The sequence below is a fragment of the Leptonychotes weddellii genome, chromosome 2, assembly GCF_054177405.1.
Source record: "Leptonychotes weddellii isolate Sample4059 chromosome 2, ASM5417740v2, whole genome shotgun sequence".
NCBI classification, from domain to species: domain Eukaryota; kingdom Metazoa; phylum Chordata; class Mammalia; order Carnivora; family Phocidae; genus Leptonychotes; species Leptonychotes weddellii.
Window position 1 is genome coordinate 107,744,505 of NC_138370.1, and position 16,771 is coordinate 107,761,275.

A 16,771-nucleotide genomic window follows, 5' to 3' on the forward strand; every position below is an offset into this window, starting at 1 on the left:
CCCCCCCCCCCCCCCACGACCCACCTATCATTTGTGCATGGTGCCATCTAGTGGTGCACAACACAATCTACCCTGAGTTTAACAAAAATTCACTAAAAGTTGTTTGGCAAAGGGAATTAAGAGCTAAAAAGTCAACAGGACCTTTATGACAGATAGCTGTGGGTAAATTTTCACTTCAAATATATAGTTTTCTTATTGTAACACTCTTTTACTTAAATTACCCGTACCAAAATTACATCGAGGCTAGCCATGTCATCAACTCCTTCTCACACAATAGGTCTCAAGTTGGTTTTTGGTAATAGAAATGATAGAAATACATAAATATCTGTATAAAACAGTTTCTGAAGAGTTGTCATTCGGATCATTTACATTTTTGATTGGGCTTTTTATGTTTTAAATCTCCTTTTAGTTCTCTAATATTTATTTTTGGAAATGTAAGAAGCATCCACTTCGAAATGTTTTATGTATGCAAGTGAGAGAACTGTGTCTAGGGAAGCAACAATTGTGATTACTAATGCAGGACTTCTAGAAGCTTCCTTTCTTCTGAGTTTGGCTGTCTAAAGGCCGAGGTTTCATCGTATTTTCATCTTCTTCTCACCACTTCACTCAGCTTTCCTTAGAGTGATCTGGAAGGAATAGAAATTGGATTCAGAATTGGTAACTGGACACATGGTGATGACAGACATGTAACAGCTAACAGCCTTTTCACAAACTGTGTGGACACCAACGTGGACACTCACCTCCGCTAGAAGGAAAAATCCCCATCCTCACATGAGCAATACAAGCTCTTCCAGGAAGGCAGGGCAAGACTTTGGGTGAGGTAGCAAATGAAACTGAATAAACCATTCTCCATTTTCATATCTACAATTATTTTAGGTACTTTCTCAACTCAACCGGTAGAGCCGTTCTTTAGGAAGAAGTCATGGAGTCTTGAGTTTAGGACACTCTGGAAATTAGACATCCTGTAATTTTTTTAAAAGATAGTTCTCCTACAAGTTAGATACCTTCAAAGTAAGCATTCAGACGGTAGAATCAAGACTTTCTGCTTCCGGAGAGGAGCACATGAGGCTCTCATCTTGTGTCTCCCCATGTCTATCACCGTCAGGACCACAGTGGCTATGCTTTTGGTCTACTTCTGTCGTCAGGGTGTGAGGAAGGGGGCCCGAAGCTGATCACTAACTTCCCCAAATTCACAAGCCTTTGCCAGTAGAAGGTCTGCCCCCATGGGGCCAAGCAAATAAAAACTATATGAGGACCTGCAAAAGAGTGTAAAGAAAGTAGAAGTTTACATGTTGAATTTTCAGTCTTCAAGTTGAATGTGAGCTTTAGCTTTTGCTGAGCAGTTGCTCTGGACAAGTTACCTGTTTCACATGGAGACCTCAGTACCAATCCAAGGCCAATGAGGGACAGGATGACCATGGAAACAGCTGACATGAAACTGGGTTTTATCCATCTTCTTTGAGAATAGAGGAGCTTTTGTGAATCAGAATGTTGTTGCTTAAAGCCAATTATTTGTAAAGATGATAGTGGTCAATGAGCATTAGATTTTATAGATCCAATAAGGAAAAATATTTTTATTATTGATTATCTCAAGGTAATAAAACATTTTTTTTTACCTTCCGAGTGCCTCATAGGACCAACTATTACACTTTGGGTTTTTTTTGTTTTTGTGGGGTTTTTTTTAACCTTACTGAGCTAATGTTGACTAAAATCCTTAGAACTTTGCCTCTGTGCAATGAAGTGCTGTTTCTCTACACTAAGAAATCTATTTGTGTAATCTCTGGCTGTAATAATCACTTTGAGAGATTTCCCTTGTATCCATAATGATTTTTTTTAATGGAATAAGGCATAAGGGGAATAAAGACATTGCAACCAATGTTAATTTAAACCTGTGTCCATACACGTCAAGTTAGCCAAATGGAGTCATAAGTTTCCAAAATTCATGCCTAAAACCTGCTATTTTTGAAGAGCAGGAAGATGGCATTGTAGGTCACTGGGTAGGTTTTCCCTACAAACTAGGTCTGACAATTTACTCCCTGATCCATCAGACTTACTGGCCCTGGGGTTGCCCCCACTGTCAGGAATCCTACTTTAAAAAAAAAAAAAAGTTGTCTTCAAAAGAGTTCATGGCTCCCAGCTTTTCCGGTAGGCTTGTCCCCTCTCTGTATTGATTTGTGGTGGGATAGTAATGGCCTCAACTCAACCAAATGTAATATATGCCCCTGGACCTATTTTAGAAAGGTTGCGGGAGGCATCACTGGGACAAACCAACAGGAACTCTACACACATACTCGTACACAAAACCACACAACTCTGAGATGCCGTTGCCCAGCTGGCTATATACTTAAGACTCTTGGTATTGAAGAGCTCTTCTGGAATCCCAAGTTGGGAATCTCTGCAGAACCTCACAAGAGTTGGGGCCCACCCGCTGCTGAGAAGAAAACAAGGAAGCTGCCCCAAGATACAGGCAGCTTGCCCACCAGCCAAAGTGTTTGCTGCCTACCAGCCTCTTCACTTGCCATTTCAGATTTGTGCCTCAGCAAAATGATAAATTGCTGAAGGCCATCAGGCTTCAGGGTCCCTTATAAATAGTACCAAGTTCTATGTGTCATCCTTCAATTCCAAAGACCTGTTGGAATTGGCACCGTCAGAGCTGGGGTTGAACCTGATGGCACTGGCCCAGGGGGGAATAACCCTCACTTCTGGAGTTCAGAATGTGAATCGTAGGCAGGTGTTGCTGAGCGGTAGCCTAGGAGTAGATGAGCCCTTGACCTCTGAACCTTGGCACTATGATGAGGCAACATCCAGGAATCACAACCTGAGCTATCGTCTACATGTTAAAACAAACCTGTCTTAGAACAGCCTGAAAGAGTGAGAAATCGACAGCCAGTGGAAAATGCCTTTCTTTGCCTTTCTATATTCTTCAAGTCTCATCATGTGACGCCTGTAATCGTAGGGGTGGGAGTTCAAGTGCACACCCCTCCTGGCCTTGGGGAATAAAGAGGACAGCAATCAGAACAAGTTGAGTGAGTGATTTGCGTTCTCCTCTTCACTCTTCCCTAGACCTGCTATTGGTAGTGAAGCCCTCACCCTCCAGACAGAATGCATTTAGCCCAATTGCAGGGAGTGTCATCGCTGTGTGTGTGTGGGATGTCAGTGTTGGATGTGTTCATTGAGTTGAATGTGGAGCTGTAGCAAGTTGGTGACCTTCCTCTTTGCTCTTTCTAAAGAAGACAAGCAATGTTTGTCAGAGAAAAAATCCCCAGCAGTCTGTGGTGAAGAGCCTGTGTCATCCACCTGCTGTTCCCTTTGGAACAAGTTCAACTGCAGAAATGTCGGATTGAGATTTTGTGCTTTGTCATTTTTCTTTTGGAAACACGACAACACAACTTTGGCTTTTCAGATACGGAACACTTCTTTTGTTGTTGTGGAGTTCCCTCTTACTGTATCTTCTATGCAATTCCTTTTCTAGAAAATCCCTGGTGGAGGAGTGCTCTCTGGGCATCCCATCCACCATGCCGCTGTGTGGTGGAGGTGAGGGATGCCCGCTCTGGGTGTTGCTCTTCTCTCTCTGCTGCCTCTCCCCACTTTTTCCTGCAGTCCCTTGGTTTGTAAATTGCCTGCATTTCTTCTGTCAGCCAACATGTACAAAATGTAAGAAAGAATTTTTAAACAGGTAATAAATTATATTTATAAGCAACAGAGAGTGCTACCTCCTTTTTTTTTTTTTTTAAGTAGGCTCCATGCCCAGTGTGGAACCCAATGTGGGGCTTGAACTCACAACCCTGAAATCAAGACCTGAGATCAAGAGTCAGACACTGGGGCGCCTGGGTGCCTCAGTTGGGTAAACATCTGCCTTCAGCTCAGGTCCTGATCCCGGGGTCCTGGGATGGAGTCCCGCATCAGGCTTCTTGCTCAGTGGGGAGCCTGCTTCTCCCTTTCCCTCTGCCTCTCCCCCTGCTTGGGGGTGTGCATGCTCTTTGTCAAATAAACAAAATCTTAAAAAAAAAAAGTCGGACACTTAACCGACCAAGCAACCCAGGCACCCCCTCCTTTGTTTCTTCATAACAAAACACTCCCTCTGTGTGAAGAGTCACCGTGTCTCTTCAGCAGCACAGAAAAGCTCTTAGATCCTGCAAGGATGGTAATCACAACCTCCCTTGGGGACAGGATGAAGTTCTAGGATTGGTACCTCTCAAGTCTCTCTGCACACTGGAATCACCTGAGGAGCTTTAGAAACTATTAGTGCCTGACTCCCAACCCCAGAGATCCTGATTTTATAGATCCAGGGTGTGGCATGGTTGTTAAGAGTGTTTAATGCTCCCAGGTGATAGTGATGGGCAGTTAATGGGGAGACCCAGAGTCTTAGAAGAGTGGCATCAGAAGGCCCTGGGGAGCTTGTGGATAAAAGGAATATGAGGCCCTACCCTGAGAGATCTGATTTTAAATGACGTTTACAGACAACTGCACTACTAGGTAGGAAATAAAAGGTGAGTCCAGAGCTGTAACAAATGCCATCACACAGACATGTTCAACTTGGTACAGGACCTTCTGAGAGCGGGGTCATCTGTACGTCGCAGTAGTGACCAGAAAAAATAGAAAATGACCAATGCCAAGAGAAGACTCTGTTCTCTTCAGCTGGGATTCACTATCCATCTGCCTTTAAGTCCTATGAACGCCCATAGCATACAGAGGGGGCCCAGAGGGGGTGGAAGAGGTGTGCCCACAGCGAGCTGTGACTTCTTTTCACTGTCCCTAGCTTTATATCCCGTGGAGCTAATTATCAGTAAGGAAAAGCAATATTGATGAGCACCTGCTATGTGCTTGGGAGTGGGGCCTTCCCGTACTTCACATATTCATCTCATTTGTTCCTCCGAAGAGCCCTTTGAGATGGGTATTTTTATCCCATTTACAGGGGAGAAAATGGTGCTCAGACTATGTACTTCCACAGAAGTGAGAAAGTGCAAACCATGGAACGTGAGCCAAGTTGATCTGAATCCCAGCGCTGGGATGAATTCTCTTGGCATAAGCGCAACTGGCTAAACACAGCCAATCACATGAAAACTCCTGAGTCCCCAGGAACTCCGATGCAAGCCTTCCTACATATTCTCCGTGCCCAGACAAGTCTGGGTTCCTCTCTCCTGATCCAGGCTCCAACAGATCTCCTCAAAACTTAACTTTCTACACTGCCTTCCAAGATTCACACTCCAGGAAAAAATCCCCTAATACTTTCCCTCTCCCTTTGCAGAGGGCTTTCTCTTGTCCAAGGGGACGCTGTTCCCAGGGCAACAGCAATGGCCTCAGTCCTCCATACCCCACATACGTCACAGTTGGGAGGAAAGTTGGGGCCTTTCTCCTGCTGTTCTCTTGCTTCCAGACCACTGCCCTTGCGTGGAACCCACTGCTGTGCATTTCGGCCCATGAGGCCCAACTGGCCCCAGTCTCTACTCTCTGCCCTCACAGACTGCTCCCCCCCCCACCATTCTCCTGTGGCCCTGGAGAGCTTGGCCTCACCATGTTCCTTTTTAGACTGCCTACCATCCTTAGGAGCTCCAGGATCCACAAAGACTGATCCAAAGGCCTGACTTTTAGGTTCCTCTTTTGTTACCAATAATCTTGTCCACTAACGAAATCCTCCACTCCTGAGATCACACCCTCCCGCCTGTCCTTAGCCTTGTTGCCCACCTCCCTGAGGCGAGATGCGGGCTGCAGTCCCTTTCTCAGTCACTGCTAATAGGCAGGCCACCTCAACCCCAGTACTGTTCTCTGTGCCGGGACCTAGTTTCTCTCAACCCACCAGCTTAAAGTGCCTCCACTTTAATCCCTTCCCGACTCTGGGCCACTTCAGCCATCTCCCGGATGTCGGTAGGCCACGTTCTGCATGATCCATTGTTGCACATGCCCGAAAACCCTCAACCCTGAATGAATCCGTCTGTTGTGGTCTCCAAGCCTACATTTTGGGAGCTGACAGAAACTACACAGAAAAGTGGCCCTATGACTTTGTACTGAGAGCTAATCTTCAGTAGCGGCCGAGTGCTGACTTTACACGCGACGCATGGATTATTTCATCTTCAGAAGTGCTCCATGCATCAGATGCTAATATTATCCACCTCTTCAAGGAACAGAAACGGGGTCTTTGAGAAGTGAACACAGGCCTACTGTCGCACAACTGAGGGGATGAGAGACACCACAGGCCATACTCTGGGCCACTAAGCCACACAGTTGGTCTCATCAGCGAACTGGGCCCTCGGGGCCGCCCATAACCATCTGGGCTATAATTTTCCACAGTGCAATTTTAAACTGTCTCACTTCTCCCAGACCACTGACTTCCCTACCTTTCCTCTCACTCTCAACAGATGACTAATTACAGAGAAAATAGAAGCCATAAGACCATTTCTCCTGCTCTCCCGCCCCAAACATACAAACTTACCTGCATCGCTCTCTTTCATGGCTGCCTTCCTGCCTGTTCCAAAGGTGATATTTTCAAAGACAGAAAAAAGGCACAACTATAAGATAACAGACATGTTCTTTCCAAGGGGAGAAAGAAACCATTTTATTTCGGGGAATGTTAAAACAAAGCCATATACAATTTGTAACAAATACAACTGTTTGTTCCCTAGTCCTGAATAATTACAGTATATACAAATTCAATAAGGCACTGGTTCCCCAAAAGAACACAAATGAATCTTCTTTTGAAACAGACAACAAAACCCCTTATATATTGCCAACTTTTCTCCCAAAAATATGGCATTGTGTTTTGTTTTGTTTTACAAGAGGAATCATAATTGCTAAATTAAATCACTTCTGATGCCATGTCTTTCATTCCCACTGCTGTGTGACTGGGTTTTCTAAGGAGATATAACTACAGAACTATTCAAGTTTAAAAAATTCGGCTTCTTTCAGTGCCTTTCTGCTCACAAAGAAGAACCAGAACAGACCAACAACGTAAACCACCGTAACTTCTAATGAGTATGCATGACTCTTAGGAACATGAAATTCTGTCATTATTCAGTATTTCCTATACCTGACTATACAACAACTGAAATGTGTCAAAGGATTTCCTGTACATAAAATCGTGGCATGTTTTCTAAGAAGCTTTATGTTTAAAGAACAAAAAGAATGATCACGAGTGACTTGAGAGTGGTGCTGTCCGGCAGTCAAAGGCCTGTCTCCTCCTATGCAATGTTCATAGCACTGTCCCTTGTGACTTAACCAACTACACACTTTCATAAATAAATATTATGTTTCATTTAGTACTTTATCATCCATAATATTTTACTCTCTAATCCACATAATGGAGTTGTGCCAGACTCCAAACTGAGCATAGTATTTATATATACATATATATTTATATAATATATACACACATACATAAACTCTAAACCTGAACATCTTAGCATACCAAACTTATATTAGCTAACAACTAATATTTTAAGATTCCCCTGAAGGGGAGGGAGTGATTAGGAGAAAAATCTTAGTCTTTGAAAGAGTCCTGAAAGGAGGCAATCAACTATATTAATTTCCAGGTTCCCCCTTATTCTATTGAAAGACAAAACAAAAAAAAATAAAAAATAAAATAAAATTCACTTCTGAGCTACTAAAAATTTAAAAACCAAAAAGGATTATTTGGAAGTGAGTAGGTAGTCTCTTTAAATTTAGTATTCCCTAAGTAAGGCGGATTTTGGTAAGACACAAAGAAAAATCTACTCATAAATAAATTCCTATCTCATTGAAAGACTCTAATAACTAAATGGATCTTTTTAAATATCTCAGGAATACTTTTTAAATGTTCATAGTGAGTAAATCAGGTTGAGAATTAGAAAGTAAGCTCTAGATTTTTCCAAAACAACTGAACGAATAATATAGAAGAAATTTGTATGCTGTTTTAATTTCTTCCCATCCTTCATTGGAACCAACGCCTCTCTAAGAATCTAGTTTACTTTCAAATCATCGCCTCCCCACAAAATATTTTGATTTGAAGTTATCTATGTATAAAATTTGCCAAAAAGAACACAAATTTTTATCTAAGAGGTAAGCAAACCCAACCTCCCTTAAATTGAGGGAAAACCAAGAAACACAAACGTGACCCCACTTAACGGGCATCCGTGTTTGCTCATTTGTTTGTAGATTATCAAATTAGAGGCACTGAAGCGTATCTCCACGGCTCAGATGATTATCACACGTAGTTCTAGGTACATATTCCTTCCAAGCTATAACAAAGAATACAATTTGACACAAGGGAAAGGAACATTTGTTTACATTGCTGTTCAGGTGATTTTAATATCACTACAAGCAGCATTCTGATTACAATTATATTTGGAAACAACTGTGATTTTTGAAACACAGAAATTTTGTTCCTTTTCAAGGGTTAAGAAAATCTTTCTTTGTTACAAACAAAATGCAGGTATGAAGCACTGGGAAGTGAATGCTTAGAGTGGAGAACACCAATTCTCCTTCTGTTCTCCCAAACTTACGCAGGGCTCACAACCACTCTGTGCTCTAAGAGGTTTTCAGGATGAACAAGTCACCAGCTGCAAGCCTTCTTCAGAAGAGAGGAGAATATTTTTTCATTTTTCTTGCAGCTGTCAATTTTTCAAAAACCCTCCATCCTTCAGGCACCAAGTGGTGAAAATGTGTTATAAAACAGCGCCCCCTGGAGTATTCTGGAAGGAACGTCGTTTTTAAAAAGACCAAGGAGAAGCACTTCCCAATTCTTTACTGACCACTGCAGAATTTTCGAGGAAACAAAAGAAAACCAGAGAAAAGTAAGGAAATTAAATGAACACGGTTGAGAGGGGTGCGCACAATTCTGAGCTTTATGTTCCTGTTGCTAAGGAATATTGGCCCTGTCAATGATTTGACTCAACGTTCCTCGGAAGTTTAAAACCTCAAAGAATTGAGCAGGTGAGGAGATGTTTTGCACAAGTGCCACAGAGAAGAAAAAAATACATAAATAAATTAAAAAGTGAACTGAGCATCGCGAGAATAAAATAAACTGAGTCAGCACTCCTCTAAGATGCGAACTTACCATGTAAGGTGTACATGCTCGATCTAGATCTCTTTTAGAATAATAAGTCACAGCAGCTACAATATTTTGTAGTTCTTTCTGCTGTTCCATCTGGAGGTTATATTTCTATTTTAAATTACAATTAGTTAAATTAACCTGACATACTTTCCTCTCCTTCCCTTCACTCAGACACAAAAGAGACAATTACAGAAAGAAACCGTCTTTATCTATACACAATAAGGTGTGCGTCCTTTTCCCTTGTGCTTCTAGGACGGGCTTGTCTGCATAGGTAAGAAACAGGGCATTTGCACCCCCACCCTCATCCTCTATCCGACTGACACACTTTTCTTACAACGCAGGAGCAAATTATCTCTATTTTAAAGAGCCTTGTTTTCAACCCAACTGCTGGCAATTTTATTTCATATTGATCTCTTCATTTGAGAGATCAAAACCAGTTGTGGGTCAATTCTCTGCACATAAAAAAAAAAACCACCTTTGTTTGTGTTTAATGAAAAGGAAAGGATTTTACCATGACAGAAATGCCTTAAAAGAATCAGAAACACAAAGTGGTTCTGAAGAATGACATCGACACTTAACTACTACTAACGGAGTCACAGAAAAACTTCATTTGTTCCATATCGTCTGAAGCTACAAAAGGGCACCCGCAGGAATCCCAAAACTTGGCCCCAGACAGGTGGTATTTGTGCCCAGGTGCATTCACATTGCTGCGGCAGCCCCTAAAGGCAGGGCTGGCCAAAGTGGTCTGAGGAGGCAGAAGCGGGAAGACTTTCAGATGAGTTCCATTCTATGTTCTCCAACTCCACAGACTGTCTTTTGGTGTGCAGAGTGCAACAAAATTTCACTAATGGAAAAAGATATTTCAAAATTTACCTTCCAGCAGAATTTCCGGGAAGAACTTCCATTGTTGTTATTTAAACTGTAACAGTATAAACCTTAAAACATCTACATTATTTGTTCTATTTTGGCAAAATTAAAGCATCTTTTGGAAAAAGAAGAAAAGGCAATCCCAAAATACAGGGCTTTCTTAGAAAGCAACATGCATCATATATCTTGAACGAGTTACCCAAGCGGTTTTTCCCTCCTACAAACAGACATGATGAGAACATGTTTCTGGGAACTTCTCTTTGTCCAGGCTGCTCCCTGAGAGGTGAGGCTGAACCCACTGGGAAGCAGGATGACGTTCAAGGCTCGTACTGTGGATGCTTCTGGAACATCTTTTGCTCTGCCCACAAACAGAAGAATATCTACTGGCTTTCTCCAGAGATGCTTATTTCTTCCCCTCACATCAGAGTTTAATGTCCTGGGACTCTGACATTTTGGCTAGTGTTTTCTTAACACGCAGGGCTGTCAGTCTTGACGCAGGATTGTGAGCCCAGCATTCCATCATGAGTTTTCCCATCTGCCTTAGACACTGTAGGGAGGGAAAGGAAAACAGGAGTAACACTAGAGAAATATATTATCTACAAGGTTGCCATTCGATATGTGGCCTTTAGGGTACGGTTTCTGAAGTTCGGATAATATTTTTCAAAGATCCTCTAAAACCATGTAGACAAAACTCCATAAAAATTCTTTGGTCATGCAAATTCTAAACGACTAAAACATTTTCTTGTCTTCCCCATGACAGCAGCAAGCAGGTGGTTTTGCTGATTGTAGAAGAGTGTCTTTGAAGTCAGTCTTAACCAAATACAAAAATACCCAGGGAGTCTGTATTCCACTCCACACTCCTACATTGTTTATAATACTTGATAAGCTTAAATCTTTTATCTAATTCCATACTATTCAAACAAACATGGTTATTCCTAAATCACAGCTGTCTGCTACAATAATAGCATTGCACTGTACCATTTAACAAGATTAATAACCTGTGCACAGCCCCGCTAAAACTTTCTCCTGTGTTCTCCTGTGCTACATCAATTATTGGTCTTCCTGTGGAAAAGCACAATTTCACTTCATTAGAACTCCTCAGAGAAGGGATTCTGAGTAATACCAGTGCCCATAACCACCCTCAAAATAATGTAACTCCAGCACCTCATAAAGTTTTCTGCATAGCTCATTGGAAAACAGAGGCATTATTTAGCATTTCAGTAACGAGACACAAAACCAATGAACCAGAGGTTGTTTTTAAATGCATTTAACATTAAAGAATTAGCTTATCAACAGTGCTCTTTCCATGGGTTTGCACTGGCTTTGGTATATGTTTGATGAGGTGGGTTTTGCGGGGGTTGTGTTTTATCCCGGGGATGCTTCAAACTCATCTCTGAATGTCCCCACCTGCCAGAGGGCTCCGGGAGTTGGTGAGTTTGTAAGCTTGGAGGATGGATGGGCAAGATGTGGAGGACGACAGGAGACAGGAAAGGCAAGGCCCACCCAACTCATTTCCTCCTTCTGAACAGCGCTTTTTCGGCCCTGTTTAGGTTTCATCACGGTCTCCTGAGAGCCAGGCTGAATATGGATTTCTTCAAAGCGCATCACATCATCCCTACTAACAAAGATCCACGGCGCAGTCAGGCAGCTCAACTACAGGCTCGTATCCCTTCTGTGTAAAGAAAACTAGATTCTGCAGATGCCTATCTTTTCTCTCATCAAGATGAGAGAATGGTGTACGCTCGTCTGTCATGGAGAAAATTCAAGGTGCTTTAAAGACACACACAGAGAAATAACATCCTTTATGCAAATGTCAGGACATCACAAATAAATGGAATAGTGTTACCTATTGTACAGGCTAAGTGGTAACCCACCCAATATACTCTAGAAGTAGCAAACTCAAATTGGCAAAAAGAAACAGATAATTTAACATACGACACTTAGCTCCATATCAATGACTGCGCAAAGCACCACCACCATCATCATCAAAACAAGGAAGGAGGATTCCTGTAATGAGTATCCTCCAGGATTTGGGCAAAAAAGAGTAAAGTCTGTTTGGAAATTGGTCATAGCCACATGGTTACTTCAAGCCTTACCTCATCACTACTCCACCGGTTAGGGAATGAGGGACGGAGCTTTTTGATGCAAACAATCTCTCGCATGTCCTCGTAAGAAGGGTCACTAGGCACCAGATCATGATACGGAAGCTGGTATTCTTCCACTATACCTGAAAACATGGGTTGTTTCTAAATTATTATTACTATTAATATCTTATGGGAGGTGGAAATAAAAGTCTAACATACAAACTGTTCTCAAAGCAAAGTTCTATCAAGTACTCAAGCCAAGTTCAGGCTAAAAAAACTGCAAAATAAGTCTTGAAAAAAAAATGTGCCCAAATGACACCTAATCGAATTAAAAAACATAAACAGAAAACCTAATGAAACATATTATTATAGGGTTTCAAGCCTTTTTTTTCTAATTTCCCAAAGCTAAGTAAAACAAGCCATCTCAAATTTATTTCCAATTTTATAAAGGATCTTGTATGCCAAATTTTAAAAAGTCTACATTAAATCTCAATGCAAATTTGGCAGACACATCCCAAACTCATACCGCATAATATGTGACTGTTTCTATTACTGCAATATGAGATTATGAATCTCATAGCAAATTTGGCAGTGTATCATACTTGAACAAAATGTGAGATTTACATTTTCTTTCTGCTTAATCATAATAGTGCATTTTTCCACATTTACATTTTTAAAAATTATACACACCTAAAAATATTAACCATGATTTTTTTTAGGTGCAAGTACTGTCTGATTTTTATTGTTTTTTTCTTTAAATTTTCTGTATTTCACAAAACTTTCTACAAAAAAATACATTATCAGAAAAAAATTGGTACTGTTGAAAGAAGGGTTAAGAAATATAAGTCTGTCATCTTCGGAAAATGGCCCTTATCATGACAAATTCCATCTCATATCCTAGTATCTACTTTCTACCTTATTCCGTTTGTCCTTTAGAAAAGTAGGCTACTTCTATCTTCTTTTCAACCCTATCTGATTAACTCCTCACAATAATTATAAGCAGCCTCAGTCCTTAAAGGATGCCACTCTGAGTGAGCAATCTATCTGGAGCACATTTCCTCCCTTTCCTAAAATCATCTATTATAGAAATGTCATTGCTTTGTATCTGAACAAGATGATACTCCCAAGTTGGTGGATTTTATCCAATGCATCATTAAATTTGCTGGGGTTTACTCGGACAAAATCTGGAGTCTGTATTATGCCCTTTCTTGCAAACTCAAACCCATATATAAAGGACCAGAAGGTTCAAAAGTTTCCTCAGACTATTCCCACTCACCATTTATTCTGTCCCTCACCGAGCTCACACAGCGTAATTATATGTATCTATGTGAATAGTTCCTTCCATTGTGTTTCAATTCTATAGGAAATACTAAAAGCCCAGGCTCTAACACAAGGGGTTGCTCACTTCATTTGAGTTCTTCCTCCCTCACTAATTCTCAAGACAATGGTTCTGGAAACACTGTGAGGGCAAAGACCAAGTCTGTCTGATTCCTCTCAGATTTCCCTCTGTGTCTAATGCTGATGCTATCACCTGGCTGGAATGATGCACCGTGGTGGGGTATATACTACAACAGACACAGAGCCAACCCCATACAGTTAGGAAGTAATCAAAGTCCATCTTGGAACTATAGGCCTTACCTCTTTCTCCTTCTTATGCAAGTAAGCTATCAAAATGTCCATACTGGCTGCCATTTAATTGTGCCTGAAACCTCAAAAATTCTCTTTTTCTTCCGAAGTTTAGAAGATCTACATCCAGACTCTACTTCACCCAAAAGTATCTAGACTAGAAAGACAAGCCCAAATCTTCCAACATCTTCATAAAGGAAAGTGTTGGAGAATAGAATTTTGTGTGTTTTGCCTTTCTGGAAAGAGAAGACGAACTTGCTTGCTAGGAGCCTACTGTATACCAGGCAAGTATGCTATACACTAGGGTACACACTACACCAAGTATGGGATACTATATACCAGCAAGTACGCTGTATAATTTATCTTGCTAAATTCTTAGAAACACGTTTATGAGAGAGCATTAGTATCCATATTATCCAGATGAGAAAACTTGGTTTTGAGCGATTCAGTAACTTGCCCAAGGCCATAGAGTTGATATGGCGCAGAGCCTAGAATCTAACATCTCTGGTAAACACAGACCAATCTCTTAAAGAGATAAGGCAACACCTTAGTACCTCTCAAAAATGCGCAGGCAAAGACAGACCTAGTAAAGCAATTAACATCCTGCTGTTTTTTATAAGGCTAGCTTGTTTTTAAGCAGATTGTTTCTTCTGTATTCTGACCCAGAGGCTTCTAAATATAGGTTCTTGTGGCCCTACTTGCTTTAGATGTTCAGGAAAACATAATTAGAAAGTAATCTTGTACTCTACTACTCCTTCAACTTCTATAAACCAATCCTGAGTGTAAGTATGTTATCCAAAAATAGGCTCATCTACTCTTCATAAAACATGAAGCAAGGCATAGACAATTAGTTAACTTATATTTTGCTTAGCTCTTTCCTTCTTCATAGATGACGGGGGATTTATTCACTATCTGGTTAGGAAACATTTCCCATGTTAACTTTCTTTTTGGAGGTCTCTCACTTGAGAAGAAATGTGTTCTATTTTAAATTAAGCTCAGAAGAGACTCAGAGCTCCCCGAGTGATTAGAAGGCATGGTGGCACCGCATCACGATCTGTCTCCCAAAGTATAAATGCCTGTTGATTAACTGTCTCTCCTCTGTATTTAAGTGTGAATCTAAATATAAGTTAAGCCTCTACCAACCAAAAGGAAAATATTAAGTAAGAGCTAAGATATACTGAACGCTACTTATGTACCAGGCAGTTTTACTTCTCTTTAATTCACTTCCTTCCTAAGATGAAAGAACTGGAACAAAGCTGAGTAACTTGTCAGAGGTTCACGGATAATAAATGGCAGGTCCAAGAACGAATCCCAGTATCATTAAGTGTTCACTGGACTTTCAGAACCTTGGGCAAGCTCAAGGTCTCACAAAAGTGAGCTCAAACTGGCCATGATCAGCAGCAGCAGCATGGTTTCTAACCGAGCATGGCCATGAGTATAACCATAAACACGATACTTGTCACTTCATGAAGCGCCTACGATTCAGCTTCTCACCTAAAAAGTGTTGGAATCTATTTAAAGACAGATGATGCAGCAGTAAACTAAATACAACAAGCAATAATAATGCCTCTGAATATTTAAAAATGCCTTCTGACATCATCTTAACTAGGGAATCCTTGTTTGCAGAAAAATTACCATGACCAGTAGTAACATTCTTATGCTTTAATTTTCTTTTGATAAAAACTTTTGATAAAAAATTTGATATTTTCAAATTGCTTTTTGAAGAACTATATAGAAAGTCAAGTGGGGGAGGGGTAAAGAATGGGTGTCTCACCCCACATCCCTGTCTCTACCTTAATCTGTGGAGAGGGAACCACAGGGAACGGGGCCTTGGAGCGGGTTGGTGAGAAGAAGCTGGAAGGAGGAGGTCAAACAGAATTCTAAGATGTTAAATATCATTTCCTGGGAGGATTGTGACTGCACCCGCAGAAATAAGGTGGAAAATAAAAGAAAATCTGACTTGGGGGACAATATGATAACTCTGATTTCTGATCAGAAAGCAAGGATCTGTAGTAGATCCAACGTTATCACTGTTACTTACCTCCCGATACACATCTCCTAGCAACCTCCCAGAGGATGAGTCCAAAACTGTACATGTCAGCCATAATGTAAGACTGAAAGTGATTTCTATTTAAGCTCTCATCCAACACTTCGGGAGGCATGTAGCGTTTGGTGCCAACTCGGGTGTTGGGTGGGATGTCAACTTCATTCGTATCACTGAGGAAAAAGTAAAGCGAAGCGCTATGAGCACTGAAAAGGACCAACACGTGACAAATCAAAGTGATTCCTGAACCAGGCTTTCACGCAAAGGTGGGAAGGGATATCTTTTCGAGGAATAACATTTCCCTGAAAAATATTTCTTGTCAAGAGTTTTATTAAATATCCACAGGTAAAAACCCAGTGAAGAGGACAATCAAAGGGAAGCTGTACCATACAAGGCTGCATCGCCCCTAGATCAAATATAAACTCGAAATAATTGCTAAGTATCTATTAAATGTCTACAAAATATCTTCTTCCCCTTCCTATTTTCATAGGTTGGCTCTTAAAATTGGCATGAGTACCTGCCGAGGGGGTTTGTTTGAGACAGTGTTTTTTAAACCAAGTGTTGCAAGGTTTTTAGATGTACAAACAAGGGAAAACAGTGGGGAAGGAAGAGGGTCAACAAAGACCTGAAAATGTTTTACTTTGATAAGGAGGACCCTTAACAAAGCTTTCTGTGATCATCATGATTTCATCAACCAGATAACACGTATTTTTTTAATATAAGGAGGAAAGGAAACAAATGATCCAATCAAGAAATGGGCAGAAGACATGAACAGACATTTTTTCCAAAGAAGACATCCAAATGGCCAACAGACACATGAAAAAGTGCTCAACATTGCTTGGCATCATGGAAATCCAAATCAAAACCTCAATGAGATATCACCTCACACCAGTCAGAATGGCTAAGATTAACAAGTCAGGAAACGACAGATGTTGGTGGGGATGCGGACAAAGGGGAACCCTCCTGCACTGCTGGTGGGAATGCAAGCTGGTGCAGCTACTCTGGAAAACAGTATGGAGGTTCCTCAAAAAGTTGAAAATAGAGCTAATCCATGACACAGCAATTGCACTACTGGGTATTTACCCCAAAGATACAAATGTAGGGACCCGAAGGGGTATGTGCACC

The 16,771-nt window shown here is 41.1% G+C and overlaps 1 protein-coding gene across 5 annotated transcripts in view; it reads right to left on the reverse strand.

Annotated features, from left to right (window-relative positions):
* Window positions 1-6,525: 6,525 nt before the first annotated feature.
* Window positions 6,526-16,771, reverse strand: part of BMPR1B (bone morphogenetic protein receptor type 1B) — a 387,076-nt gene continuing 376,830 nt past the window's right edge. For all 5 annotated transcript variants that reach the window (XM_081812132.1, XM_031028411.2, XM_031028412.2 and 2 more), the window contains 3 exons: window positions 15,644-15,819; window positions 11,989-12,119; window positions 6,526-10,439 (listed from right to left, as the gene is read on the reverse strand). In XM_081812132.1, coding sequence (XP_081668258.1) covers window positions 10,314-10,439; window positions 11,989-12,119; window positions 15,644-15,819 — 433 coding nt within the window. In that variant the 3' untranslated portion in view covers window positions 6,526-10,313. The remainder of the gene's footprint in view (window positions 10,440-11,988; window positions 12,120-15,643; window positions 15,820-16,771) is intronic.